This window comes from Chionomys nivalis, chromosome 1 (genome assembly GCF_950005125.1).
Source record: "Chionomys nivalis chromosome 1, mChiNiv1.1, whole genome shotgun sequence".
NCBI lineage: Eukaryota > Metazoa > Chordata > Mammalia > Rodentia > Cricetidae > Chionomys > Chionomys nivalis.
The window spans coordinates 136929844-136957767 of NC_080086.1; the positions used below are offsets into that span (position 1 = coordinate 136929844).

General features: G+C 47.6%; 1 protein-coding gene across 1 annotated transcript; it reads left to right on the forward strand.

The window, feature by feature from the left end:
• The first annotated feature begins 12753 nt into the window (after positions 1-12753).
• On the forward strand, positions 12754-27772 carry Adgrf3 (adhesion G protein-coupled receptor F3). The gene is made up of 14 exons (XM_057780084.1): positions 12754-12843; positions 14084-14144; positions 14521-14661; positions 15092-15268; positions 16286-16501; positions 19495-19704; positions 21365-21508; positions 21680-21876; positions 22341-22520; positions 23414-24796; positions 25908-25949; positions 26037-26099; positions 26530-26585; positions 27748-27772. Exons 1-14 carry the CDS (start codon positions 12754-12756, stop codon positions 27770-27772), a joined length of 2985 nt encoding a protein of 994 aa, XP_057636067.1.
• Positions 27773-27924: the final 152 nt, after the last annotated feature.

Below are 27924 nucleotides of genomic sequence, written 5' to 3' on the forward strand. Positions count from 1 at the left end.
GACGGAGCCTTAACTGTTTGTTAGGACTGGTGTTTTTACACAACTAGTTCCCAGTGCATTGTAAAAAGAGTAGGTCATCAGTGGTTACTATGTATCTAATAATAGGAAATGTTTAATAATAATTGCTACTTTTTATTGAGTGCCCTACCTGCCGAGAATTTTGCATATATTATCGCCAACCCACTAACAATGTGATGAGGGGTATTTCCCCCACTTCCCCTAGCACAAAGGGAGTTGCTTATCCCCAGTACCAGCAAAAAGAAATTCAGATTTCATTACCTGTCCAGAGACACTTATTTGGTTAGAAATGGTCAACCCAATTAGAAATATAGTCCTATTAAAATCGCTACCTCAGTGAGTCTGCCAGTTTCCCAAGTTCCTGAAATGAGGGCAATTAATTTGAAATCTCTTTTTATGTTTCTTAAGGTCATTCACTTAACAAATACTTACTAGAACCTAAGATGTGCCAAGCACAATTTTTGGCTATATCCTCCCTTCTAAAGTCTAGAGGGTGTGCATGGGTGGTATTGTCATTTTTTGAGACAGGATCTCATACTGTCGTCCCAGGTAGTCTGGAACTCACTCTACAGCCCAGACTAACCTCAAATATCATCTCAGTCTCTTAAGTGCTAGGACTGTAGTGTGAACCACCACACCCAGCTCAAAAGTGTGCAATTCTTAGTGACATGATGCATATAAAGATAAAAATCTGGGGCTGGAGAGATGGCTCAGAGGTTAAAAGCACTGACTGCTCTTCCAGAGGTCCTGAGTTCAATTCCCAGCAACCACATGGTGGCTCACAGCCATCTATAATGAGATCTGGTGCCCTCTTCTGGCATGTAAGCATACATGGATTGAATGTTGTATGCATAATAAGTGAATTTTTAAAAAAAAGATAAAAATATTTGCCCTGGCCGGGCAGTGGTGGCGCACGCCTTTAATCCCAGCACTCGGGAGGCAGAGGCAGGCAGATCTCTGTGAGTTCGAGGCCAGCCTGGTCTACAAGAGCTAGTTCCAGGACAGGCTCCAAAGCTACAGAGAAACCCTGTCTCGAAAAAAATAAAATAATAAAAAATAATAAAAAAAAAATAAAATTGCCCTGTATTTCCTCTAGAAAATATAAGTCAGACAAAAAGAAAGGAATCTTGCCATCAGGTGGTGTTTTTAATATAAGCCTTGTACTATTCCATGAGAAATACAAACTTCATTAAAAAATGACATGATAGGGCTGGAGGGATGACTCGGCCTTTAAAAGCATTGACTGCTTTTCCAGAGGACCTGAGTTCAATTCCCAGTACCCATATTGTGACTCACAACTGTCTGTGGCTCCAGTTCCAGCAGATATGATGCCCTCTTCTGGCTCCCAAGAGCACTGCATGCACGGGGAACACACACTCATACACATTAAGTAAAATTTGATTTTTAAAAAAGTGACATCCGTGCAAACTAATAAGACTACATAAACTGCACTTCTTAACTACTTCATAAGGCAGCAAACTCAATGTAGCGTCCCCCCACTTTTTCTGGGGGGTGTGGTTTTCAAGACAGGGTTTCTCTGTGTGTCACTCTGGCTGTCCTGTCCTGGAACTTGCTTTGTAGATCAGGCTGCCTTGAATTCAGAGATCCACCTGCCTCTGCCTCCCAAGTGCCACCACTGCCCAGCTTTTTTTTTTTTTTTTTTTTTTTGGTTTTTCGAGACAGGGTTTCTCTGTAGCTTTGGTGCCTGTCCCGGAACTAGCTCTTGTAGACCAGGCTGGCCTCGAACTCCCAGAGATCGCCTGCCTCTGCCTCCCGAGTGCTGGGATTAAAGGTGTGCGCCACCACCGCCTGGCCAGCTTTCTTTTTTTTTTTTATGGTTTATTTAACTTTATTTTATGTGCCTTGGTGTGAAGGTGTCAGATCCCCTGCAACTGGATCTTTAGACAGTTGTAAGCTGCCATGTGGGTGCTGGGAATTGAACCCTGGACCTCTGGAAGAACAGTCAGTGCTCTTAACCACTGAGCCATCTCTCCAGCCCCCCAGCTTTTTTTTTTTTTCTTAAGAAATGCTTTCTTTCCCCTAGAGCTGAGTGTGGTGATGTACACTTACAATCCCAGTTTGCAGGAAAGCTGAGGTAGAAGGATCACTTTAGCCAAGGTTGACCTTAAACTCATGATCCTCCTGCCTCGAAAGCAATTTAGTAAATATGTTTTAAAGAGCAACTTAAAGACTTTCTTGTTATCTTTAATTATGTGTATGGTAAGTGTATGTGAGTATAGGCACTTGAGGAGGCCAGAGGCATCCAGTCTCCCTGAGCTGGAGTTAGAGGCAGTTGTGAGCTGCAGAACATGGGTGCTGAGAAGAAACCTCTTTGATTTCATAAAGGTAAGCAGTTGCAGTTTGCAGCCCTTCTTTGTAGAAGGCTGTTGCAACTTAAAATCAATTATAACGCCTGAGAACTGTCCTAATGTGAGCCGCTCCACTGGCGCAAAGAAATCCAGTCAGGTCAGATTAAACCAAATTAAAACGCCCATGTTTAATTAAGTGCATGGCAGGGGAGACAACAAAAGCAGGGAGCACATGCAAACCTAGGACCACGTGTTCCTTCTTTGGGAGCCCACGTAAATACCCCGAGAGGGGTCAGGACCTGGCATGCTGGGGTTTGGAGTCCAGAGCAATGGGATGGATGCCAGGGCCTGGGGTTACGCTCCCAACTTAAACAAGAACATCTTAGACAGAAACAGTATAGAACTTTCACTACACTTTGACATCTTGCTGAGGGATCCTCAACAATTCAATCTTACTTTGCCCCGTTTTTTTAATTTTCTTCTTTTCAATAGTGTATTTATTTGTTAGCAGAAGGGAGCATGGGGAAGCCAGAGGCCAACTTTCCACAGTTGGCTTCCTTCTCCCACCGTGTGCATCCTGGGGAATCTAACTCGGTGTCAGGCGTGGCAGCAAGCGCCTTTTCCCTTTGAGCCATCTTGCTAGACCGCCAGTTCTCTATTTTAAAAGGAACACATTAGACTAACACCAAAATCTTATTCACCTCTGAAATCCAGTAAATTATATCATTTAACTTCTCAGATGAAACCAGCTCACCTGGAGAAGATGCCTTTCCTTCGGGTATTACACAGATCATGCTAAATGATGTGGCTTAAGGTGGTTAAATTAAAGCCAGGCAAGCATAGAATAGACTTCCTTGAGTCCTGTGAATTATAGGACTAGGTCAGCTTCCCACACACTTAGAAGATGCCTAAAAAGAGGAAAGTGTTCAACAAAATGCCTTTGGAATTGAACCACTCTCCTGTCTCCTCTTTTCTGACTCACTCAAGGGGGCTTTATGCTCCAAGCAGCCCAGAGTGACCAGAGACTGCCTTACATTGGCCTGGCTGCTCCCCTCTCCTCAGAGTGCCACAGGAATGAGTGTGGTTTGTCTGCCACATCATCCCTTGAACTTGACCTCGTTGGCCTTCCTACCTGTGTCTCTTTTCTCCCCATCCCCCATCTCTACCGGTATGGAGTCTGAACCTAGGGCCTTGCTCCCACTAGGTGAACAGCTGCATCTCACACCCTCAAAATCAAACATACTACCCTTCAGAATAATAATCTTAGAAAATATTAATTCACACTAAAAAAAAGTTACCTTTGTAATATAACCTGGAAAGAACTTAATTCTTGTAGCTTCTGTTTTATTTAGTCAGAAGGAAGAATGTGTCAGGTAAGTGCAATAGCTAGTAAATTAAAGAACAAATAGAGTTAATAACACCAATAAAAGTTATTGAAGTCATAAAAATGAACAAAATATTCCACGGAAGTTGGTAAAAGATATAATGGCTTTATTCTTTTTAAAAAAAAAATAAAAATAAGGACAGATGTGTGGCTCATGCCTGCAATCTGAGCATTTGGGAAACTAACACAGAAGAATTGCTTTAAGTTTGAGGCCAGCATGTGTTACAATATGAGACCTTGTTTTGTTTTGTTTTGTTAAAGAATTAATTTAAATAAATGAAATGAATGAGGTATAAGTTAGTGATCGAGCATTAATGTTTCATATACATGAAACCCTGGGTTTAATATTAGCCCCAGCACCAAAATAATAATACAGTGATAAAAATAATGTCTCATAAGTTTTGTGGTCCTTGGCTGGGTTACAGCACTTAGCCTCAAATGCAGAGGCTCTGGTTTCAGTCTCAGTACCCTAACACACACCACCACCACCACCACCACCACCACCACCACCACCACCACCACCACCACCACCACCACCACCAGGTCTCAAAGCACTTGGGCATCACTGGTACACCCTAACAACTCTGAACCAGGGGCCAGAAGGTTGTTCCAATTGTACGGAATAGAACAAAAGAAGAGCCATATATTTTGCCTGCAGATTACTCAATTTGTAGTAACTTTGAGTATTTTTTCCACCGGATTATACAAGTTACTCTAATAAGGTGTTAGAAAAAAGCAGTGTGTCTACTTGTTTTGCAGTGGGCCTCACATATTAGGCAAGCACTCTACCACTGAGTACCATTGCCAAACCAGTAAACCAGCTCTAATCAAGGCTAAGGCATGCCGAGAACGGGACTAGGAAAAAGTTGAACAGACATTAAGTTCTTTATTGTTTCTTAAAAATGAAATTTGGTGGCACACACTTTTAATCCCAGCACTCAGGAGGCAGAGGTAGGTGAATCTCTGAGTTCGAGGCCAACCTGGTCTACAAAGTGAGTTCCAGGACAACCAGGGCTACACAGAGAAACCCTGTTTTGGGGAGGAAAAAAAAAAAGAAATTTCTTGGCTGTAATACACTTCAAGTAGGATTGTTGCCTACTTGGTTTTTTTCCCCTTTACTTTTAGTTTGCAAGAATCCTCCTCCTTCAGAATGTATAGGAAACCCTGAGTGGGTGGCCATTTCTGCCCCCATGCCAATGTGACACTGAGAGTCACCGTTGGCTAGCACCTGCTGCCTTTCACGTTGGTGGAGGAGGATGGTAATTGCGTTCTCTCACTGGCCATGCCCACTGGCTTCCCAATGATGGTAGCGCCAGTTTTGCTCTTCCAGACATTAAACACGAACCTGGTACTGTGAGTAAGCGTTCGAATCAAAGGCAGGCAGCGTGACAGTGCGGGGGAGGCGGAGGTCCTATTGGCATTGTGAGCCATCAGCTGGTTGAGGGCCTCTTGCTGTACCCAGGTCGGAATCCCTGGTAGGTGTGGGGCTCGGACTCAGCATTTCCTAGCTCAGCGGTGATGGGCCGTAGGTATGGCTGCAAGCAATGGCAGGTTACTGCCTCGTGCAGGAAACCTTAGGTACAATCACAAATGCTGAGCTTTGGTGCCGGTCTAGAAAGTTGGGTTCCTAACCATTAGTGGTGCCTTATTAACAGCCTTTAGGCTTAAGGTATTGAGATTCCCCAGCCCTGAACAAGGTTGGGCATTATGTTATAGCTTTTGGGGCCTACAATATCTGAGACCTTTGTCCTTTAATCTCTGATAGCGTTCTGGAACTTTTCCAGTGAGACCAGGGCCTGTAGTTTGTCCTCTGTGGCTATTTATCTCTTCTCTCTCTCTCTCTCTCTCTCTCTCTCTCTCTCTCTCTCTCTCTCTCTCTCTCTCTCTCTCTCTCTCTCTCCCCCCCCCCGTGTGTGTGTGTGTGTTTGAGGTGTGGTTTTGCCATGTAGCTCAGGTTAGCCTGGGTCTTGTTCTGTGACCTCAAACTCACAGTACTGCCTCAGAATCCGGAGTGCTGGGATTGTACGTGTGCACACACGCCCAGTTAAACTTTCCATCTTCTCAGCCCTCAGCTCTCAAGCCTTTTTACTGCAGCTGTTGGCTGCTGTTTCTAACCTGTCCCGTGGTGCTCTTCAGCTCCCTCTTGTGGCCATTGCCACTGTCACTGCTGCTACTGTCTCTGCGGCTGTCACTGTCACAGAGCCAGCCCACTCTGACAACAGCCGGGGAGGAGCTGTTACCGAGCCTCCTGTTGGAACAACAGTGGGGTCGCACAGAATGACTCTGCCCCGCCGGCCCCCACAGTGAACCGGACAGCTACAAGAGTGATATTTGTGCCAATGCAGTAGAGACCTTCGTGTAAATGGAGGACTGTGCTCACACTGACCATGGCATTGTCCTGGCACCAGTCACGGAAGTCCTTCTGCCACACCACAAGGGGAGATGCTCCTCCTGTTCTGGGTGGTGGTTGCGGGATCGCCTAGATTTCACCAAGACTGGAGAGGACAGAAAAACACAAACGGAAAGAGTTGTGCCTGAGTTCCGCCTTCAGGAGATAAAACATTTTACAGCAAGCAGCTAGGTTGCCATGGGGCATCCTGAAGCATCTAGGGTACCAGGCAGTTAGCTCATAGCTCTCAGTCAGGAGGTCAAGCTTCCCTATCATTAAAATCCTAGCTTATTTACAGGAAACCAAGCACCAGGAGTGCCTATGTAAAGTACGTTTTAACATCAGCAGTGGTTCCTTATGGTTTATAACACTCTAACGCTGCCAGGAGGATTACCATGAGCTTTAGGCCAGTCTAGGCTACACAGTAAGATTTCGGAGCAGGCAGGGGGGATGAGGGTGGAGAAAAACCTCTGATTTATTCTTAACTGCAGGTTTGGAAATTGTCATCCTGCTTTCGCCTCTCTAGTGCCCCCAGCCCTAGCTTCAATTATTTTTAAATTGTTACACACTGTTCAGGAAAAGGATGACAAAACCAAGCTAACGTGCTTACAACTCTTATCAAGGCACCTCCCCAATCTAGTTACCAACCCTGAAACTCCAGTTAAAGCTGCTTCCAGGCTCCTCGCTGTCCCTAAAGCTGATAGTTGCGTTCTGACATCTTCCCTGCAGCTGTCTACTGCCCACTCCTGCTCCCTTCCTCAGCAACTTACAGTTATGACTGCTCTTGTGAGTCTTTCCTTCCAACACACACACACACACCTGCCCCACTGTTCTCTCTCTTATCTGTGGGAAAGCCACCTCTGGCTGTTTCTAGACCTTGCACAGTGTCTGGTATGCAAGAGGCCCTTGGTGAGCTTTCATTGAGATAAGACGGGTCACAAGAGAATAAAGATACACACATCGCTGACATCAGCAGGTACTAAAGCAGTATTCATGCTCATTCATTCACTTTGGAATGACATTTTAGGAAATAACTCAGGAGTGGGGAAAAACTCATTGCAAAAGTAAAAGGGACTCTGTGACACTGTGAAATGTCTATCTGATACGCTAATGGGAAACTGGTAGCTGAGGAACCCCAGATAGCATCAGGATGAGGGTTGGGCCACCAGCAGGACGGAGACATGGAGAGAGGTAGGGCTTTTAACTTCTACCATCAACCTCCAGGGAGGGGAGGCAGTACAGGCTCAGCACTGATGGCCGGTGATTCAATCAATCATGTCTACTAGTGAAACTTCCTTTAAAACCCCAAAGGGCTGGGTTTGGGAAGTTTCTAGATTGCTATACATGTGGAGGTCCTGCTGTTGGTATACTAGAAGAGAAGGGGGAGCTGTGAATGCCTTCCCACATCTCATGCCTCCTGTGTCTCTTCATTGTACAGACCACTAACATGGATAAAAGGAAATCAAGTGTTTCTCTGAGTTGTATGGACATCTCCAGCAAATTAATTGAATCCAAGGAAGATGTCATGGGAATCTTGGATAACTGGTTAGTCAAAAGCATGAGCAAAACAACCCGGGGCCTCAGATTGGCACCAGGAGCGAGCAGCAGCCTCATAGGGTGAACCCCAGGGGTCCAAGGGTATCTTCAGGCAAATGGGGTCAGAAGTGAATGGGTTTAGAAGACAGCCCACCAGTGTCTGCTGCAGAACCTGTTGCAGAAATGAATGCCTGTTGATGTGGGGGAGAACATCCTGCCCATCTGATGTGAGAAGTGTTGATTGCTGGGAGGATAGGAAAAGCCATTCTGCTTTTCCTATAGCATGTTCCCGAGTTTTTATTTATTTATTTATTTATTTATTCATTCATTCATTCATTCATTCATTTTGGGTTTTTTCGAGACAGGGTTTCTCTGTGGCTTTGGAGCCTGTCCTGGAACTAGCTCTTGTAGACCAGGTTGGCCTCGAATTCATAGAGATCCGCCTGCCTCTGCCTCCCGAGTGCTGGGATTAAAGGTGTGTGCCACCACCGCCTGGCTGCAAGTCATTTTTATAAGTGTGGAAGACAGAAGCAATCAAATGTCCAGTTAAATGAAAACCCAAACTGTAGGAAAGTAATGTAATAAAGTATACAAGGTAATAAAGTATAAAAGGTAAATAAATTAGGGTCAATGACAAGTAATAATCAGTTTGGTGTATGACCTTGGGAATTGTCTGCCTCCAAATTGGGGTGATGCCAGCAACCCAGAGAGTGGTATATGCAAGTCTAGCGTGAGAAGAATGTCAGCGTGGCCGACAACTGCCTGTTTACTCAGAGTCCACACCTCCCACCCATCAAACTTCTTTCTTTCTGCTTGTCTGTCTGTTTTGTGATTCTAAGGCTCCCGCAAAATTGGTACAAACCTGAGTTTGGAGCGCCACCTAGTGTTTGAACAACAGACGTGCTCAGATAAGCATAGAACAAAACCAGGCTCTGGGAAATTTATGTATACTCTGCCCTTATTCTATTATTGGTATCACATTTTGTGTGTGTGTGTGTGTGTGTGTGTGTTCACGTGCCTACCACAGCATAGAGTTCTCTCCTTCCACTGAGTGGCTCAGGGGATTGAACTCAGATTAGGCTTGGTATATAATTACCTTTATTAGTTGAGCCATTTTGCTGGCCCCCTTCTTCTTACCAATTTCTACTTCTCAATAAATACTCTCTAACCGTGAAAATTATGGCTTGATTGCTTGTAGTCTAGATTGTAAAGCAGCTAAATGGTGATTTGCACTCGAGTGTTGGTAAGAATGGAGGAAAATTGGAATCCATGCAGTATGAGTAGAAACGTAAAATGGAACCATTTACATCACAAAACATTTATATTCAGTGTGGGGGGGGTGTTTGCTAACTCCTCAAAAATGTAAGCATAAACCGAGCAGTGGTGGTGCACACCTTTAATCCCAGCACTTGGGAGGCAGAGGCAGGTGAATCTCAGAGTTCGACGCCAGCCTGACCTACAGAGAGAGTTCTGGGACAGCCAGGGCAACACAGAGAAGCCCTGTATCGAGCACACACACACACACACTCACACACGTGAGCCTAGGATCTCCATATGACCCCTCGGTCCCACTCCTAGCTACTCCAGAGCATGTCACAAATGCTGTGGGAAGTCACAAAGCAACTCTCAGAACCTGGCTCCTCAACATCCGAAGCTCCTGAGACATCCCTCAGAACTCAGGTCCCTCCCATTTCCCCTTGGATCTCCCATCCCAGTGCTGAAGGAGGCTTTGTACCAAGCTCCATTCCTGCCTGAAGTTCAGACCCACCCAGGAAGAAGCAGTCACCACCACCCTTCCTCTGACCTTCTGTTACCTACATTGCATCAGAAGAAAGGCTGAAGTTTGCCAGCACACCTGGAAAACCCCAGGCCCAGACTTATCCTCCAGTGCTCTCAGAATCATTCATTGTTGTCCATTCTGCAGAACAAACAGACTTTGTCCCAGGCCCTCATATGTTCTCCAAGTCTTAAAAATCATGTACCGTCCTCCTAGCATGCCCTACCTCTCTGTCCCCTATAAAAAGATGGATATGTAAACTTGTGGGTGCTTTGACTCAGGAGCTAAAACACACACCTGGAATAGTTCTCATTTAGCCAATCCTTGCAGATTATAAATGTTTGATGTATGTAAGTGCTCTATTTGCATGTATGCCTGCATGACAGAAGAGAGCATCATGTAAGTCTCCATGTGGTTACCAGGAATTGAACTCAGGACCTCTGAGTAATTTCTCTAGTGCCTGTTTGTTTTGGATATGGAGTCTCTCTACATACCTCTGGCTGCCCTGGAACTTACCATGTAGATGAGATGGGCCTCTAACTCACAGAGATCTGCCCCACCTGCCTTTGCCTTCCAAGTGCTGGGATAAAAGGGGCACACCACCAGACCCCAATAGATTAGGAATCTGAATGTCTTGTATCCTACAGTCTTTGTCAGTTTATCCTGGGGTAATTCCAGGGTTAGCCTGGGTGAGCTCCTGTCTCAAAACCAAACATAACAGAAAGCAAACAAAGGAATCAGCCACAGCAACAAAACAAAAAGCCACAGGACAATCAAGTCCAATGAAACACTGATTTGAAAAGCTGATTTCTAAACTCTCTATACAGGAACAGCCCCTGAAAATGTGTGATCCGGCAGTCAAGACTTTTCCTCTAGGAAAAATCAAGCCTGGCAATGTGTTAGGAATAATCTTTTTTTTTTTCTTTTTAAGGCATTTGAAGTCAGTGCCCCATAGCCAGCTATAGCTACCACCACTTCCCTGTCTCTAGGGTGCCCTTGAAAGAATTGCTCCCTGTGACATAACACACACACACACACACACACACACACACACACATTTTATTGGTATCTACCTAGTTTCCAGGCACACAGCTCCTACAATGCTAGGAATCCCATTGTGTGCACGTCCTTTCATATGCTATTGAGATGATGGGTACAGCTCCTGGGTAGCCTCAGTGTGACGGGCAGGTTACCAGGGAACCAGTCCTGTAATTAGAAGCTTGGAAATTTCAACTCTGTTCTCTGCCCAACTTGGAGAGCAGAGAAGAGTTGGAGGTTCAGTGAATAATAGTTTATCCTGCCTGGCCAGGAGGTGGTGGCAGACCCCTTTAACCCTAGCACTCAGGAGGCAGAGGCAGGAAGATCTCTGTGTTCAAGGCCAATATGGTCCACATAGTGAGTTCCAGGACAACCAGGGCTACACAGATAAAACCCTCTCTCAAACAAACAAACAAAAATAGTCAATCATGTATATATGATGAAGCTTCCATGTACATTTCAAAGCTGGGAAGTCCTGAGTGCTTCTGGATTGGTGTCCATGTGGAGGTAGAGGGAGTCTGACTTGCCCAGAGAAGGCATTGAAGCAAACCAATTTTATTTTATTTATTTATTTGTTTGTTTGTTTATTCATTTGTTTATTTTTGGTTTTTTGGTTTTGGTTTTTTGAGACAGGGTTTCTCTGTGTAGCCTTGGCTATCCTGGAACTAGCTCTGTAGACCAGGCTTGCCTCAAACTCACAGAGATCCTTCTGACTCTGTCTTCTGGGTGCTGGGATTAAAGGCATGCACCACCACTGCCCAGCTAAACAATCCCATTTGCCACATGCTTTTTGCTATGTATGCCTTCCATCTGGCTGGTCTGTAGCCTTTCTTAATAAACCAGTAATTCAGTGATGTAGGTGGGTCTTCTTTCTATGTGTTGCCTTTCATTGGTTAATTAATAAAGAAACTTCTTGGCCTGATAGGTCAGAACATAGGTGGGTGGAGTAGACAGAACAGAATGCTGAGAAGAAGGGAAGTGAGGCACACACCATAGCAGGTTAGCCACCACCTTATGGTGCTACACAGATTACTAGATATGAGTTAAACGAATATGTGAGAATTAGCCAATAAGAGGCTAAATATAATGGGCCAGGCAGTGTTTAAAAGAATAGTTTCTGTGTAATTATTTTGGGTAAAGCTAGCTGGTGGCCAGGAGCCAGGTGGCGGGAAGCGGCCCGCAGCTCCTTTCAGAAGGCTGATCTCAATCTCATGGTAATCCTCTATCAGTCTTGGACTTCCTAGACCCCAGACAGTAAGCTAAATAGATGTCTCTTTGTTACAAACTGAAGTATTCTGACATACCAGTGATGTGGGATGTCCTTCTGTATGTATGTTGCTTTTATTGGTTGATGAATAAAGATGTTTCAGCCAGTGACTTAGCAGGGTAAAGCCAGGTGGGAAATCTAAACAGAGATATATAGAGAGTAGGCAGAGTCAGGAAGACACCATGTAGCTGCCCAAGGAGACAGACACAGGCACCTTACTGGGAAGCCACAGCCTAGTGATACATAGATTAATAGAAATAGGTTAATTTAAAATGTAAGAGTTAGTTAATAAGAAGCCTGAGCTAATAGGCCAAACAGTGTTGTAATTAATATAGTTTCTGTGTGATTATTCAGGTCTGGGTGGTCAGGAAACAAATGAATAGTCTCCACTTACACACCAGCAAAGGGGACTGAGGCAGGGTCTTTAATGGGACAGGAGGTGTTCGTTTTCTCCTTCTACCATGTGAGTTCCAGGGACCAGTTCAGATTGTCGAGCTTGGCAGCAAGCATCTTCACCCTCTGAGTCATCTCGAGACAGGATTTCTCGGTGTAGCCCTAGCTGTCCTGGAACTCGCTGTGTAGACCACACCGTCCTCGAACTCACAGGATCTGCCTGCCTCTGCTTCCCAAATGCTGGGATTAAGTGCCACCACCGCCTGTCACTGCCCCCTTTTATATTCTTTTCTAATCTTGGCTTTTGAATCAATGATCTAGCTTCCTGGAGGATTCCAAACTGATCCAAGTATCCTAGCCCCATGGAGCGTGCCTGAACCTGGCTCTGTGACCCATTGTTTCTTGTCCCCTCCTCCTTAAGTCCTTGGGGAATCCAGGTACACTCCTCTCACAGAGCCACGTGGGGTCCAGGTGGTCCCAGTGACCATATTTGACTGAATCACAGGCCGTGGCAATCACTCTGTAGATTCAGCCTAGGTGTCACCCTTCCTTCCCTTCCTTCTGTGCCAGCCCTGCCAGCTCCCGGCAAGAAATTTGCATCATGGGACAGCAGGAGGCTTTTAGGGACAACTCCTTCAAGCCATGGCCTCTCGAGCTCTCTCCCAGCTGCTCCTGGCCATGACTCTTCCCCTGCTGGAGCTGGGGTCAGCGTCTGTCCCCACAGCCCAGTCAGTAAGTAGTGGGGTAAGGACCCTGGGGAGATCTGCAGAGACCATAACAGAAGCCTCCGACTGTGAGGGACAACAGGGTGTGGGATGAGAGCACAGGTGGAGGGAAGGAACGAGCTTGCAAGACCCCCAAGAAGCCAGTCTTCCTGTCCAGGGTGAGGGGACACTGCCATGTCTTTATCTGAGTCCCTGCGAAGTCCTGTGGCTCCTGCTGCACTTTGGATAAAGGCTCTCCGGCCGTGCCGGCAATTTAAAGCGGAAGGAGAGGAAGATGTTTGCAGGTCGCAGGTCGGAAGCGTATTGGAAGTCTGGGAGGAAGTGGTAGAGCCTCAATTGTGTCATGTAATCTGTTCTCTCAAAGGAAGGTAGCAATATCACGATCTACTTATCTACATCTCCTATCTCCAAATCTATTGCAACCCCCAGATCTTAATTCCATCTGTAGCTTTCTCTGAGTTATATCTATACCCTGTCCTTATCTACATCTGTTTATTTTGTAGCCATATCTATGGATCCACCAAGTTTTATTTGTTTTTATTTTATGTGTAGATCTGCTTTGCTGCCCAGGCTAGTCTTGAACTAGGAGCTTAAGGGATGCTCCTGCCTCATTATCTCAAGTGCTGGGTTTGCAGGCTTGAGCCACCACATCTAGTCTCCTTCTGGTTTTGTTATTTATATTTTGGGGGTGGTGGCTACTGTTTTGTTTTTTTTTTTTTTTTTTCCCCAGGCTGGCCTGGAACACACTACTTAGCTCAGGCTGACCTTGAAGTTGCTGCAAGTCTTCCTGCTTTAGCCTTCTAGGTGCTAGGATTGCTCACCTGTGTTGCCACCTGGTTTTAGAGACGCAGGCACATGAGATTTTGAGAGGAAAGAGTGGGTTAAATTGCAGGCCCCTTGCCTCCCTGTCGGAGCTCTGAACCCAGCCACTTCAATTAGCCTAGAGGCCCAGGGAGAGGTAAATTCAGGAAGGAGCTAAGCAAATCATGTTGACTCCCAGAGTGTGCCTGGTTCCTGGATTCAGATGGGACTGCTGGCCCTGTGAGGGTCCCTGGTAAAGTGTCTTTGTCCTCCCTCTTCTGAGTGGTTTTTCTCCATCCAGATATTTACATTTGTCCCCAACCAAAAAAAAAACATCTTCTAAGAGGACCAAATCACACCAGAAAAGCCTGGCTGTCCCTGAGGCACCCTGGGAGGAACTTGGGAGCAGCCTCTCCTCAGATCTTTTTCCTCTTGTCTCTTTCCAGGAACTCAGACCATCTGGAGGGAAATCTGGGCAGCAATTGGACCAAAACAATGGAGTAGGGGGTGAGTGGGGATGGAGGATGGGGGGGGCTGGTGGAGATGGGCAAGGATGAGGAAAGGAAGGAACAGGAGGGGCGCAACAAGGTGGGCATAGCGAGGACAGGCTCTGGGAGGTCCAGATAGTCCTACACCAGCTCCTAAGGAGGGAGGCCTGGGGAGGCATGTGCCCCTTTGCAACGATGGCATGGAGCCATGGACCAGAATGCATCTCTACTAGGGCAGGGGCTGAAGCCGACCAGCATCCTGTGTGTGCCTAGGCTGGATCTGAGAGATGACATCTGCTTGTGTCCCCAGAAATGGCCAGCTGAGTTTGTAAAGGCAAAGGGGCCTCACTTGGGGCCTCACTGCCTCTTCTCCCCTGTCCCCTTTGCTTCTATAGAATCCGTACTCCTCTCCAGTTATGTACAGCTGGAATTTTCAAACAGACCTTGGCCACAGGAACTCCCTGAGAACTTGTCTCTTCTTACTGCTCCAACATCCCTTCCCCCAAGAACGCTTACTGCCCTCAGCCTAACAACAGGTAGCAGTTGCATGGCAAAGGGGCTCCGTGGGAAGGATACACAGCCTCCCAACTCTCTAGCTAGCCAGCTTGCCCAAGATGCAGCAAGCTCTCCCTAGTTCCCTCTCCCCGAGGGCTGCAGCAGGATCCATTCTCCCTGGCCCAGCCCCTTCCTTATCTCCCTCCCTCCCTGTTCGCGTCTCAGCGTTCTAACTTGAGCAGAGGGTACAAGGGGCAGACAGAGTGTGGGGAACTTTGCCGGGTGTCCCCGTCCAGCGTGTTCTGCTGCTCTGAGTCCTGGGTGCAAAGGAAGTCCTGTTGGGTGGCTGGGTGGGTGGAACTGACCTCCTGGGACCTCAAGATTAGCGTCAGCCACCCTGAGACCTCTCAGGAATCAGTTGCTGGTCCCACAGCCTCACTTTCTCAGCCTGTTTGCCTCTCTGTGTCACAGAATGTTATGTCAAACACAACAGGACAAAGTTCTGCACTTGCCGCTCTGGCTACCGGTGGAATGCTATGCTCTGCTCCCTCTATCCTACCTGCCTTGGCCACAGACCGGAAATCAGTTCCTGTATGTGTCTCAGCTTCCACGGTGCTGCCCGTGGCTACTGCCAGTTGCTGCCACCTGGTAAGGAGGGTGGGAACTTGGAGACTAGTATCCATTCCCAAGTGAAAAGAAACACTTCCTGGGTTGTTGGGGTTGTTTGTTTTTGCTTTTTCTGGCAGCTGGTCCAAGCCCAGTTTCTCCTCTGGCTGGAGAAAGAAAGAAAGATGAAAGAAAGAAAGAAAGAAAGAAAGAAAGAAAGAAAGAAAGGAAGGAAGGAAGGAAGGAAGGAAGGAAGGAAAGAAGAAAGAAAGAAAGAAAGAAAGAAAGAAAGAAAGAAAGAAAGAAAGAAAGAAAGAGAAAGAGAGAGGGAGGGAGGGAGGGAGGGAGGGAGGGTGGGAGGGAGGGAAGAAGGAAGGAAGGAAGGAAGGAAGGAAGGAAGGAAGGAAGGAAGGAAGGAAGGAAGGAAGGAAAGAAGGAAAAAGAAAGGCCAGCTGTCACAGAAAGACACTAAACCTGAGCTTGGGACTTGAAAAACTGAGACTCGGCCGGGCGGTGGTGGCACACACCTTTAATCCCAGCACTCGGGAGGCAGAGGCAGGCAGATCTCTGTGAGTTCGAGACCAGCCTGGTCTAGAAGAGCTAGTTCCAGGACAGGCTCCAAAACCACAGAGAAACCCTGTCTCGAAAAAAATAAAATAAATAAATAAATAAATAGAAGTATGTATTTAAAAAAAAAAAAGAAAAAAAAAAAAAAAAAGAAGGTGGTTCTGAAGGCCCATGGGCAAAGGTGGAGAGCTGAGGGGAACCTTGCCTGAAGGAGCTTCAGCAGCCCCAAGTCCCTGGAAAATGGAAGTTCTGGGCCACTTTAGCTCTCGGGGCCGCACGGGGTGTGGGGGGTTGGGGGGATGGAGGGGGGGTGGGGGGTGTCTACAAGGCCGAGGTGTAGCGGGCATCTTCAGACACTCTTACAAGGCAAAGGATGAAGTTCTGCGAAGTTATGCAGGGAATGGTTTGGAGAGGCAGGCTTCAGGAGGAGAGGAAGAGGAATTGCTAGCTGAGGCCCTTTCTCAAGCCCCCATCTCTTACTTTCTTTTGCAGTTCCTGCAACCCTGACCCTGGACTCTCAGCTGCAAATGACGAGGGACACCCTGAACCTCATTCTCAAGACAGAGGAGGCTACCAACCTGAGATGGTACTTGCGGAACCCAGAGGACCCCAAACTCATCTTCCTACGGCCAGGGGCAAAAGTGACCCAGATGTCCAATCAGAGCCAGACGGGCCTCAGAGTCAGCCACTTATCCCGTCCCTGGACAGGTAGCCTCCAACTATCTCTTCTCTCTCCTTTGCTTCCACAGGTTTTTGAGATAGAGTCTCACTCTGTAGCCCAGGCTGGCCTCAAACTCACAGCAATCCTCTTGCCTCAGCCTCCTGAGCGCTGAGGATACAGTCATGCGCCACCCACTTCTTTTTCTGCTTCTCTTGTCCTTTCCCTCTCGAGCCTCCTTCCCCTTTTTCCTCTTCTCCCCACTCACCTCTTCTGAACCATTTCCATCTTCCCATTTGTTGGGGAAGCAAATGCAGAGACTCATCATAGTGTGGAAAATTCCGTACGGCAGCCAGTTGTTTGCACTGTAGTCTGGGGTCCCTAAGACCCTTTCTTAGGGTAACAAAAACCCAATGTTGTCTTGATGCCCGAAGATGTAAAAACACAAACAAAAGGAGGGAATGTGTGTGAGTTCAAGGTCAGGCTGGTTTACAAGAGCTAGTTCCAGGACAGGCTCCAAAGCTATAGAGAAACCCTGCCTCAAAAACAAAGCAAAAGAACTTATGTTATTAAACATCTGTAGATCTCTGAAGTGTTTGAAGATGATCTATCTAAACTATACCTCTTTTGACCTTGAAAACATACCTAATATGACTATAAATTTAATTGTAATAGGTGACTAATTTGCATTTCCTTGTTATCCTAAATTGTTGGTAATAACTCTAAAGAACTAGAAATTTGCATTACCTTGTTAAATAAGCTGTACAGGTACAATACCTTGATCAAAATTAGAAATGTATGTATAGTATGTTTTAACAAAATTAATCTCAAATTTGTATCAATATACAAATTTGTATGCAATATACAAAAGTCCAATCCAATGTAAAATATTTAAAGCTAGTAGTAGATTCATTAATCTTCCTTTTTATCTTATCATATCCATATCCTCCCTTTTTTCTTTTCAGAGTAGATTCAATAATCTCCCTTTTATCCTATCATATCTATATGTAGTAATAAGAGCAGAATGAGGTGGAGCGGCGGGCTGCGTTGCTGCCGCCCAGGCTCACGGCCTCCCAGCTAACTTATTGGCTAGCTCTTACATTTGATCTAACCCATTTCTGATATTCTGTGTAGCACCACGAGCTGGCTTACCAGGAAAGATCTTAACCTGTGTCTGTGTCCGGTGGGAGAATCATGGCGACTGCCTGACTCGGCTTCTTTTTTCCAGCATTTTGTTCTGTTTATTCCACCCACCTAAGGGTTGGCCTATCAAATGGGCCTAGGCAGTTTCTTTTTTTTTTTTTAATTTTTATTTTTTTTGGTTTTTCGAGACAGGGTTTCTCTGTGGCTTTGGAGCCTGTCCTGGAACTAGCTCTGTAGACCAGGCTGGTCTCGAACTCACAGAGATCCGCCTGCCTCTGCCTCCCAAGGCAGTTTCTTTATTAATTAACCAATGAAAGCAACAGATTAGAAAGAAATCACTCCCACATCATCTATATCCTCCTATTTATTCTCTCTGCCTGCAAGCCCCACCTATTTCTCTCTCCTGCCTAGCTATTGACCGTTCAGCTCTTTATTAGAGCAATCAGGTGTTTTATTTAGACAGGCAAAGTGACACAGCTTCATAGAGTAAAAAAAAAAATGAAGCATAAAAGAATGCAACACATCTTTCATCATTAAACAAATATTCTACAACGTAAAGGAATGTAACACATCCCAAACTAATATTGTACAACAGGAGCGAATGTGGAGCAGCAGGCTTTCTTCTCTAAGTAAACAGGACTGTGTGTAGGCTACAGAGGTAGCTCTGGTCAGTAAAGTACTTGCCCAGCAGGCCTGAGGCCATGGGTTCAATTCCCAACACCTCATAAATCAGGCATGGTGGAGCACACCTATAATCTCAGTGCCCAGGAGGTAGAGGCAGGAATATAAGATGTTTAAGATTACCCTTTAATACATAGTGGATTTGAGGCTGTGTGAAACCTCATATCAACCAAAAGAGGAAAGGGGGAAAAAAGAACCCAGAAAACATAACATCAAACAACAAAGAGACCCAGCCTCAAAACAGTTGGAAGATAAGTGACCACACCTGAGATTGTCTTCTGACCTCTACACATGCCGTGGCACATGCCCACCCACTCTGCAAACATGCTTGTGCATGTGTGTGCATGCACACAAACACACATGTAAACACAAGTGCAAACACATTAGAGTTACTACTTTTCAGAGAACAAATATTTCTGCTAAAAATTCATAGTATGGGGGCATGTTAAAAACCGAGCCCTCAGCCAGGCAGTGGTGGCGCACGCCTTTAATCCCAGCACTCAGGAGGCAGAGGCAGGTGGATCTCTGTGAGTTCGAGACCAGCCTGGTCCACAAGAGCTAATTCCAGGACAGATTCCAAAGACACAGAGAAACCCTGTCCCGAAAAACCAAAAAAAAAAAAAAAAAAAAAAAGAAATTAAAAACCAAAAAACCCAAGACCTGTCGGTTCCAGCTGAGAAAAGACTGGCGCTTGCCTAGAGTAGTGGATCTCAACCTTTCTAATGCTGTGACCCTGTAGGGCAGGCAGTTCCTCATGTTGTGGTGACCCCCAACCATAAAATTATTTTTGTTGCTACTTCGTAACTGTAATTTTGCTACTATTATGAATTGTAATATAAATTTCTGTGTTTTCTGATGGTGTTAGGAAACCCCTGTGAAGGGGCCTTTCGACTCCCAAAGGGGTCACGACCTTTAGTGAGAACCTATGGTCTAGATACTAAATGACAGCATAGCCCTGGAAGGGTAGCACTGGGGAAGGGACTCACCTTAGAGCTCATCAGCCCTAAGATGGACAGGCCAAGAACCCTTTCCACAGATCCCTTTCGCCTCGGGGAGGGAATGTTCTCCATCCTGGGACCTTCTGGCTGGGAGTTAGCTCCTGGTGGTGAGCAGAGGCGGGGGAGTTTGAGGGCCTGGACTGTGACTTAGCAAGCAGTGGAGAGCTGGCTTCCAGGCAGACCTGGGCCAGCCACCACACAGAGCGGGTCTGTCTCTACAGGTACGTACGTGAGCATCTTCGAGGCCCAGGGATTCAGGTGGGAACTGGATCAGGTGGTGCAGGTGCCCTTGGAGGAGAAGGAAGTGGTTCTGCTTCCAGACAAGCTGTCCATCTCCTGTGCCGCCTCTGCTGGCTTCCAGCTGAGCTGCTGCTTCCCACGCACAAACTTGGCCTACACTGCTACCTGGAGTCCCGGGGAGGGCAGCGAAGGTAGGAGACGAGCAAAGATGACATGACTGGTCTCTTTGGGCAGCAAAGGCTATAATTGGGGATGGGAGTCGGGTGTCCATGCTCAGCAGTATTTTCACCCCATCAGATAGAACCCCTCTGTCACACACTCCCACTTGCAGTAAACTCCCTGAGGTTAGTTTAACAATATCCTATTTTTTAAAAAGGAGGAAACTAGGGACTGGAGCGTTGGCTCATTGGTTAAGAGCATTTGACTGCTCTTTCAGAGGTCCTGAGTTCAATTCCCAGCACCCACATGGTGACTCAAACCACCTGTGATGGGATCTGATTCCTTTTCTGGTCTGCATGAAGACAGAGCACTCATGTACATAAAATTCATGAATGAATAAATCTTTAAAAAGGGGTGCACCCTTTGCCCCATCCCTGCCAGGTGGAGGAGCAGGCTGGCCCCTGCGTTCCTGGGGTGGGGCCTGAGGGTGAGGCGAGAAGTATAAGCCCTTTCTGTACCCTCTGCTGAGGTGCAGCACTCATCCTGGGCCCTCCATTTTACAAGCCCCTCCCTTAGCCCTGTCTCATGCCTTGGCCTCCTGCCCCCATCGCAGCCATCAGGCAGGGACCTTCCTATACTACAGAAGGGCCAGGGATTCTTCACCTAGTGACTTCTACACTTGACACACCCCCCCACCCCCCCACCCCCCACCCCCCACCCCCCCCACTAAGGAACTAGGCCCACCCTGACCCAGAGGAAGCTTCTATTTATTTATAAGCTTTTGTTTACACCCTGGAGTGACCCCTTCCTCCAGGGGTCTTGGGAGGGGGAACCCAGGGCCTCTGTGACCCCTCCTTCTTCCCCAACCCCCCCATTAGTATTTAACTGCCAAATGAGATTCCTGCAGGCTCCCCCTTTTCTATGGGGGGGTCATGGTGCTGTCCCCTCCCCTCTGCTTACATCTCCCCTCCCACACCACTGTATCACATATCACTAGTTTCCTATTTTTTTTTTTGCAAAACAAAGTGATGGAAACTCCAAAAAAGGGGGAGCCCTGGGGCTACAGAGATGGCTTAGTATTAAAAGCACTTGCCGCTCTTCCCGAGGACCCGAGATCAGTTGGCGGCACTAATGCCAGGCAGCTCAGCACAAGTGACCCCAGCTGCAGCGAGTCTGAAGCCCCTTTCCATGGGCACTGTTGCTCATGCACGCATCCACACAAAGATACATATATGTGCACATAATGCACGTAATTCAAGCTAAAGTGAATCTTTTCTTGTTTGTTTTGTTTTTGTTTTTCAAGACAGGACTTTTCTGTGTAACCGTCCTGGCTGTCCTAGAACTCATTTGTAAACCAGGCTGGCCTCGAACTCCCTGAGATGAGCCTACCTCTTCCTCCAAAGTGCTGGGATTAAAGGCGTGTGTCACCACTGCCCAGCTAAAATGAATCTTTTTAGCCTGAACAAATATTTTAAAACCTATTGAAACTGAGTGCCAGGGCTAGAGACCCAATAGGGCTCACAGTCAGCGAAACCCACATTCTGTCCCCAGCAGCTAGATGCTGACATATCATTCATCTCTCCCTCACGGCTTCACCTTCAAAGACCACCCGGAAGTGGCATTTTAGGACCTGCTTAGCTCTCATCTGCCTCAGGCAGGGATGGTCCACTTTCCTCTTCTATCCTCCCTCAGTGTCCTTGCAGAATATGTCGGATTCCCAGTGCCTGGTGCTGACCGCTCAGCACTGCCCAGCAGCCGATACCACGTACATGTGTACCCTCCGCAGTCAGAACCTGGATCCTTTCACGGCTCCTGTCTCCGTCACCATCATCCGGGGTATGTGGGCCTTGGGTCCCTGTCAACTGACCTCTAAGAGGCTTGTCCTTGGAACATGGGGTCTCTTCTTTGTTGTTCCTCTGCCTCGGTATCAAGGTCTGCCTAGGTTATGGTCAAAGCAAAGGCTCTGGCTATATCTTGGCTTCTGAGGCCTCACTGTTCCTTATTCAGAAGGAGACACGACCTGCCCCACGGACTTCTTGGTGGTCGACTGGAATGTCACCAAGGCTGGCTTTGTGGCACAGGCTCCATGTCCTGTGAATAAGAGGGGCATGGTAAAGAGGCTCTGTGGGTCTGATGGCATCTGGGGACCCGTCCAGAGCAACTGCACGGAGGCAGAGATCCTAAACTTGTGTCTTAAAGCCAAGGTAAAACTGCTACCTCCATGACTCTCCCAATAAACTACACCTGCCCGCCTGCCCGCCTGCCCAGCCGCCTTACTGCCTACTTCCCTGCCTGCATTCACTCTCTCCCTCAATGTCTCTCCTTCTCCTTCTCTTAGAATTCAGATTCAGGAAACTTTCCTGATGCCAGCTTACCCGTTATTAAATATCAGCCTCTCTCATCTGGACCCCTAGTTGACCAAGGGAGGAAGAGTGGGTCCTCCAGGGGCGGGAGTGGGGTGGGGTAGGTGGGTGTTTGTTTCAAACCACAGTCCCATCAAGTGGTATCTGTCCTCTTAATGTCGGTATCCGTCTGTCCATCTGCCCGTGTACTCCCCTCCCCTCTCTGCTTCCTGCTCCTCCAAGGGATCTGGTGGACCCTCTCAGAGGGACGAGGGGGAAGATGTGACCCCTCCCTGGTAAGGATTTCCCACTGTCTTTTCTGTCAGCTGCTGCTGGACGGCCAGGGAAAGCCCCATGAAGAGATTCCATGTATCCTGAGTCAGCTGCGAGAGCAGGTGGACGTGGCCAGCACCCCCACTGACTTACAGAAATTGCTGTACACTGTAACCTTACTGGCCGATGTGGTAGCAGAGACAAGAGCAGAGCTTACGGAGAGTTCCCTGAAGGTAAGCTCCCAGAGCCACACTGGGAGCCAGCTGGGAAGGGTGGAGGGGAGGCTCTTCCATTATGAACACTTCTGCCTTTCTGGCATCATGTGGGCAGCCCAACAGGGACCATTGTAGAATCCAGGTGTTGGCTCCTGCTTCCTCTGTTCTTAAAGACCAGTCTCCAAAGCCATGAGAGTAAAGAAAGCCTGGTGCTGGAAGGGGTGGGGAGGCTTGACTTTCAGAGACATGTACGGGTACACAGCATGGGAGCAACACATCAGCACACACACGCACGCATCATACAACCCAATAGCCACAGAGACACTCAGGCACTGCCAGGCAACCAGCGGGTGGTGGCGCACACCTTTAATCCCAGCACTCAGGAGGCAGAGGCAGGTGGATCTCTGAGTTCAAGGCTAGCCTGGTCTACTGAGTGAGTTTCAGGACAGCCAAGGCTACACAGAAAAAACCCTGTTTCAAAAAAACAAAAAACAAAAACCAAGAAAAAAAGGATAACAAGAGGCAATGATACCACACAGCCTTCCAGTCAGCCATTAAACTGCATGTGGCTCTCAACTTCAAAATGGTTGCTCCCTGCCCCTGGCCGTCATTCCTAGCTTTGCAGAACTGGACCAGTTATGAAGATGAGGAAGGACCGTTGTAGGACTTGGGCGGTCAGTCTCAAGGGATGCAAGTGGCAGAAGAGGCATTAGGCAGAGATCTAGGTGTGATATGGAGACAGGGCCTCATTCCTCTGATCTAGACGGTCGCTTCCACAGACCTGTCCTTCCTATAACCTTTTTCTCTCCAGCCCTGGGTCTTGCCATGGAGGGAAGGGGTGGGGTCTTGTAGGTCCTAGGGCCCCTGTAGATTCTGCAAATCGCATATACCTGCTACTGTTGTTACTACAGGATCTCCTGACAATCACAGACAAGATTCTAGACGTGAACATCAGCTCTCTGTGGACTCTGGCCCAGGCCCAGGAGCCCTCGATGGGCTCAGATTTCCTGAAGGCTGTGGAGACCCTGGTCCACAGCTTGAGCCCACAGCAGCTTCCTTTCTCCTTCAGCTCATCTAATGTGCTTCTGCAGAGCCAGCTCCTCAGACACACCTCTCCTCCTGGCTACCAAATGTCCTTCTCTATCCGGCCCCTCCTGCAGGCACAGATCCCATGGTATTCACTGGCCCCCCTGGTCCACAATGGATCTAATGTCAGTATTACTAGCCTAGTACTGCAAAAGCTGGACTACCGTCTGCCCTCAAGCTATACACAAGGGCTGTGGAATGCCTCCTACAGCACTCCTGGACTGATCCTGGTGGTCTCCATCACAGCAAATAGCCAGGCCTTCACACAGGTAGAGCTTATCATGGACTTCGAAGACATGAACGGAGCCCTGCACTGTGTCTTCTGGGACCACAGTCTCTACCAGGGCCAGGGGGGTTGGTCAGATAAAGGGTGCCAGGTACATGCAGCCAACACCAGCAACACCACTCAGTGTGTTTGCCGGCATCTCACCGCCTTTTCCATCCTCATGTCCCGACACACTGTCCCAACAGATCCCATCCTGGACCTGCTGAGCCAGGTGGGGGTCGGGGCTTCTATCCTGGCACTGCTGGTATGCCTGGTTGTCTACAGGCTGGTGTGGAGAGCTGTTGTCAGGAACAAAATCGCCTTCTTCCGCCACGCTGCCCTGTATAACATGGTGATCTGCCTGCTGGCCGCAGACACATGCTTCCTGGGAAGTCCGTTCCTTCCTTCAGGGTACCACAGCCTGTTCTGCCTGGTCACTGCTTTCCTGTGTCACTTTTTCTACTTGGCCACTTTTTTCTGGATGCTGGCCCAGGCTCTGGTGCTGGCCCACCAACTGCTGTTTGTCTTCCATCAGCTGTCCAAGTACTTGGTTCTCTCCCTGATGGTGATCCTGGGCTACCTGTGCCCACTGGGGTTTGCAGGGATCACCCTGGGCCTCTACTTGCCTCAAAGGAAATACCTGTGGGAGGGGAAATGCTTGCTGAATGAAGATGGGGTTATGCTGCACGCCTTCAGTGAGCCAGTGCTGGTCATCGTCGGTGTAAACGGACTGGTCCTCGTCATAGCCGTGCTGAAGCTCCTAAGGCCTTCGCTGTCAGAGGGACCCCCGGTGGAGAAGCGCCAAGCTCTGGTGGGGGTGCTTAAAGCCCTGCTTATCCTCACGCCCATCTTCGGCCTCACCTGGGTACTGGGCGTGGCTGTAGTATTTGCTCAGGACTCCATGGCCTCTCACTATATCTTCACCGTTCTCAACAGCCTCCAGGTGAGTAGCAAGTGTGAGGTGGCTAAATGGTGGTCTAAGTCACTGCCAATCGTCAGGCTCAAGAGTTTTAGAAGGGGATTGAATAGATCACAGTTCCTTCACTGCCTCGCTGGATAACTGGGCAAATTATACAACCTCTCTGAGCTCTGGTTTTCTTTTTTCTTTCTTTTTTAATTATTTTTATTGAGCTGTATATTTTTCTCCCTTCCCTTCCCTTCCTCTCCCCTCCCCTTTTACTCTCTCCCATGGTCCCCATGCTCCCAATTTACTCAGGAGATCTTGTCTTTTTCTACTTCCCATGTAGATTAGATTCATGTATGTCTCTCTTAGGGTCCTCATTGTTGTCTAGGTTCTCTGGGATTGTGAATTGTAGGCTGCTTTTCTTTGCTTTATGTCTAAAAGCCACTTATGAGTGAGTACATGTGATATTTGTCTTTCTGGGTCTGGGTTACCTCATTCAGTATGATGTTTTCAAGCTCCATCCACTTGCCCACAAATTTCAAGATGTCATTATTTTTTCTGCTGTGTAGTACTCCCCTGTGTAAATATACCACATTTTCCTTATTCATTCTTTGGTCGAGGGGCATTTAGGTTGTTTCCAGGTTCTGGCTATGTCAAACAAAGCTGCTATGAACATAGTTGAGTACATGTCCTTGTGGCATGATAGGACCTCTGGTTTTCTTACAATCATGTCAAAATCTAGACATCATCAGTGCCTAATCTTAACCCAGTCCTAAGAATGGCACCGTGAGGGCCTGTGAGATGGCTCAGCAGGTGAAGATGCCTTCTGCCAAGCCTGACATCAGAGTTTGATCCCTGGACCTTAGATGGTGGAAGGAAAGAACTGACTCCCTCACACTGTCCTCTGACCTCCACATGTACACTGTAGCGTGTACACAGGCTCATGCATGCACATGTGCACACCCAACCCAAATGATGCCGATGGGTGCCGACACTGAGGAGGCGACTTAGGGTACGGACTAGAAAAAGGGTTTGAGAACAGAAGATGAGGAGGGGAGTGAGAAGTGAACCTTCCCCCACACTAACCTGCTCCCCACAAGAAGTGAACCTTCCCCTACACTAACCTGTTCCCCAACTCCCCTCTCCTCAGGGTGTCTTCATCTTAGTGTTTGGCTGCCTTACAGACAAGAAGGTGAGTGCCCAGTTAGCTCCCCACACTCCTGACCTAGAGGCTGAAATGTCCTCGCCACAAGCAGGTATCTGTCTACCTTCCTTTCAGGTACTGGAGGCCTTGCGCAAACGCTTCCAAGGTCCCAGGTCCTCCAACTCTGCCATCTCCCTGGTGAGTTGCCCCAAGCCTCAGCTGTCCGTGAGATGTGGCCTGCCATCCTCCAGCCCTCCCCAGGAAAAATGGAGCCAGCTCGGAGAGGAGAGTTAGGGGCTCTTTTGCAGCAAGCAGATTTCAGACTCAGTTTCTCCAGCTGCAGGGATGGGGAGGTGGGCAGACCAGCATGCACAGTCAGAATGGGGTTTGGGGGTTCTGGGTGACCACCTGGACAGTGGTGACACTTCACTTCATAGTCTCCCCCATTTAATGCTCTGTTCCATGTTAACATTTGGAGGGAAACAATGTTGGGCCCCGTGGGACCTATGTAGCTGATACCAAAGTTCCCGGAAGGGCTGTCGAGACTGTCCGAATGGATATAGCCTCTTCACAGTTGGGTGGGTTGTAATAAAGATCACCCCAGCTGGGCCTTTCTGCTTCTCCCTAGGCTACAAATGAAACCTACACCTCGGAACCCAGCAAAGAAAGAAGTGAACACGCCAGGTGAGGGGAAGAAGCAGAGTGAGTAATGGAGGGAAAGAGGCTGCAGCAAGAGCCTCCAGGCCAAGTCTCCCCGACGCCCCCCCCATGTGGGGGGGTGGTCAGATCCAGCATATCCTAAGCATATCCTGATACCTCAGATCTTAAGTTTACATTTTGAGAAAGGGTCTCACTAAGTTAGGAAGGCTGGCCTTGAACTCACCCTAACCAACAGGATGTGAACTTGTGATCTCCCTATCTCCACCACCCAGGTACTTGGCCAACAGGCATGTGAGTGACGTCATACCTAACTCCGCCCAACTTCCTGGCAAGCAGCTCCCCAGCAAAGCCTTACCCCAGCTAGTGTGGCCATCCTTGAGTTAGCAGTGGTGCAAAGGCAAAACAAATAAACTAGGATCTAGTTCATCCCAGAGATTCCCTTCCATGATACCAACTTTTAAATTATCTGGAAAAACCCTCGCCTCAGTCAGATGTGGTGTGTATCACTGTAAGCAGGAGGAGCAGGAGTTCAAGTCCAGTCTAGACTACATAGTGAGAACCTGTCCAAGCAAGAACAGAGAAACTATATCCAGACCTGTTCATATATAACGTGTGTGTGCAGTCTGTCGGTGCGTGTCTGTGTGTTATACCAACCAACCAATGAAGGCCTTGAGTGACTTGCCCTTGTGGTTCTTCTATCTGGAGAGGAGAGCTATTTACACAGGAAAGCCAAAGTGTCCTGTCCCACAGCTTCAGGGCGACCTTCGTTTCAGAACCACACGTGAGCTCATGTTTCTGGCAAGGGAGGTGAGGGCGTGTGATGGAATCCACCAGATGAGTCCCAGGCCGTATTCTCAACACTCTCCGCTCCTTGCTCAGGAAAGACAGATTTTCGTTTTTCATCAGTAATAGGCAGCTCCTCACGCAGCTCAGCAGTCCAGAGCCCCTGGTGTCCAAGCAAGATGCATGAAAAGAATTAGCGAAAGCTACCTAGTGACCTGATGAAAAAGTCTGCTTTTGCTGAAAAAACAAAAGAAAAAAAAATACAAACAGATGTCAACATTCCAGAGAACTACAAGAAAAGCAGTTTTAATCAGCAATGAACTCAACAGTGCGTGTGACAGACACAAGGAAAGTGTTTTTAATGTCACTACTGAGTAATTCCTTTGTTGTTTCTTTTTGATAGTTATGAAGAAAATATGACTGATTGACAGGAACCTGTGATCTTCCGAACATTGAAGATGAAGAACAGCATTCAGTTTCTTTGGGAACAGTATTTAGTTACAAAGTCCTTTTGTTGGTAGTTGTTTGTTTTTTTGTTTTTTTTTTCTCTTTACCCTTTGGCTCTTTGGGGGGCCCACCA

Excerpts from the sequence above, each read along its gene's own strand:
- Adgrf3 (XM_057780084.1), top strand. The coding sequence starts at position 12,754 with ATGGCCTCTCGAGCTCTCTCCCAGCTGCTCCTGGCCATGACTCTTCCC. Across the intron at positions 21,877-22,340 it reads ACTTGTGTCTTAAAGCCAAG|CTGCTGCTGGACGGCCAGGG; the intron begins GTAAAACTGCTA and ends CTTTTCTGTCAG. Across the intron at positions 25,950-26,036 it reads GCTGCCTTACAGACAAGAAG|GTACTGGAGGCCTTGCGCAA; the intron begins GTGAGTGCCCAG and ends CCTTCCTTTCAG.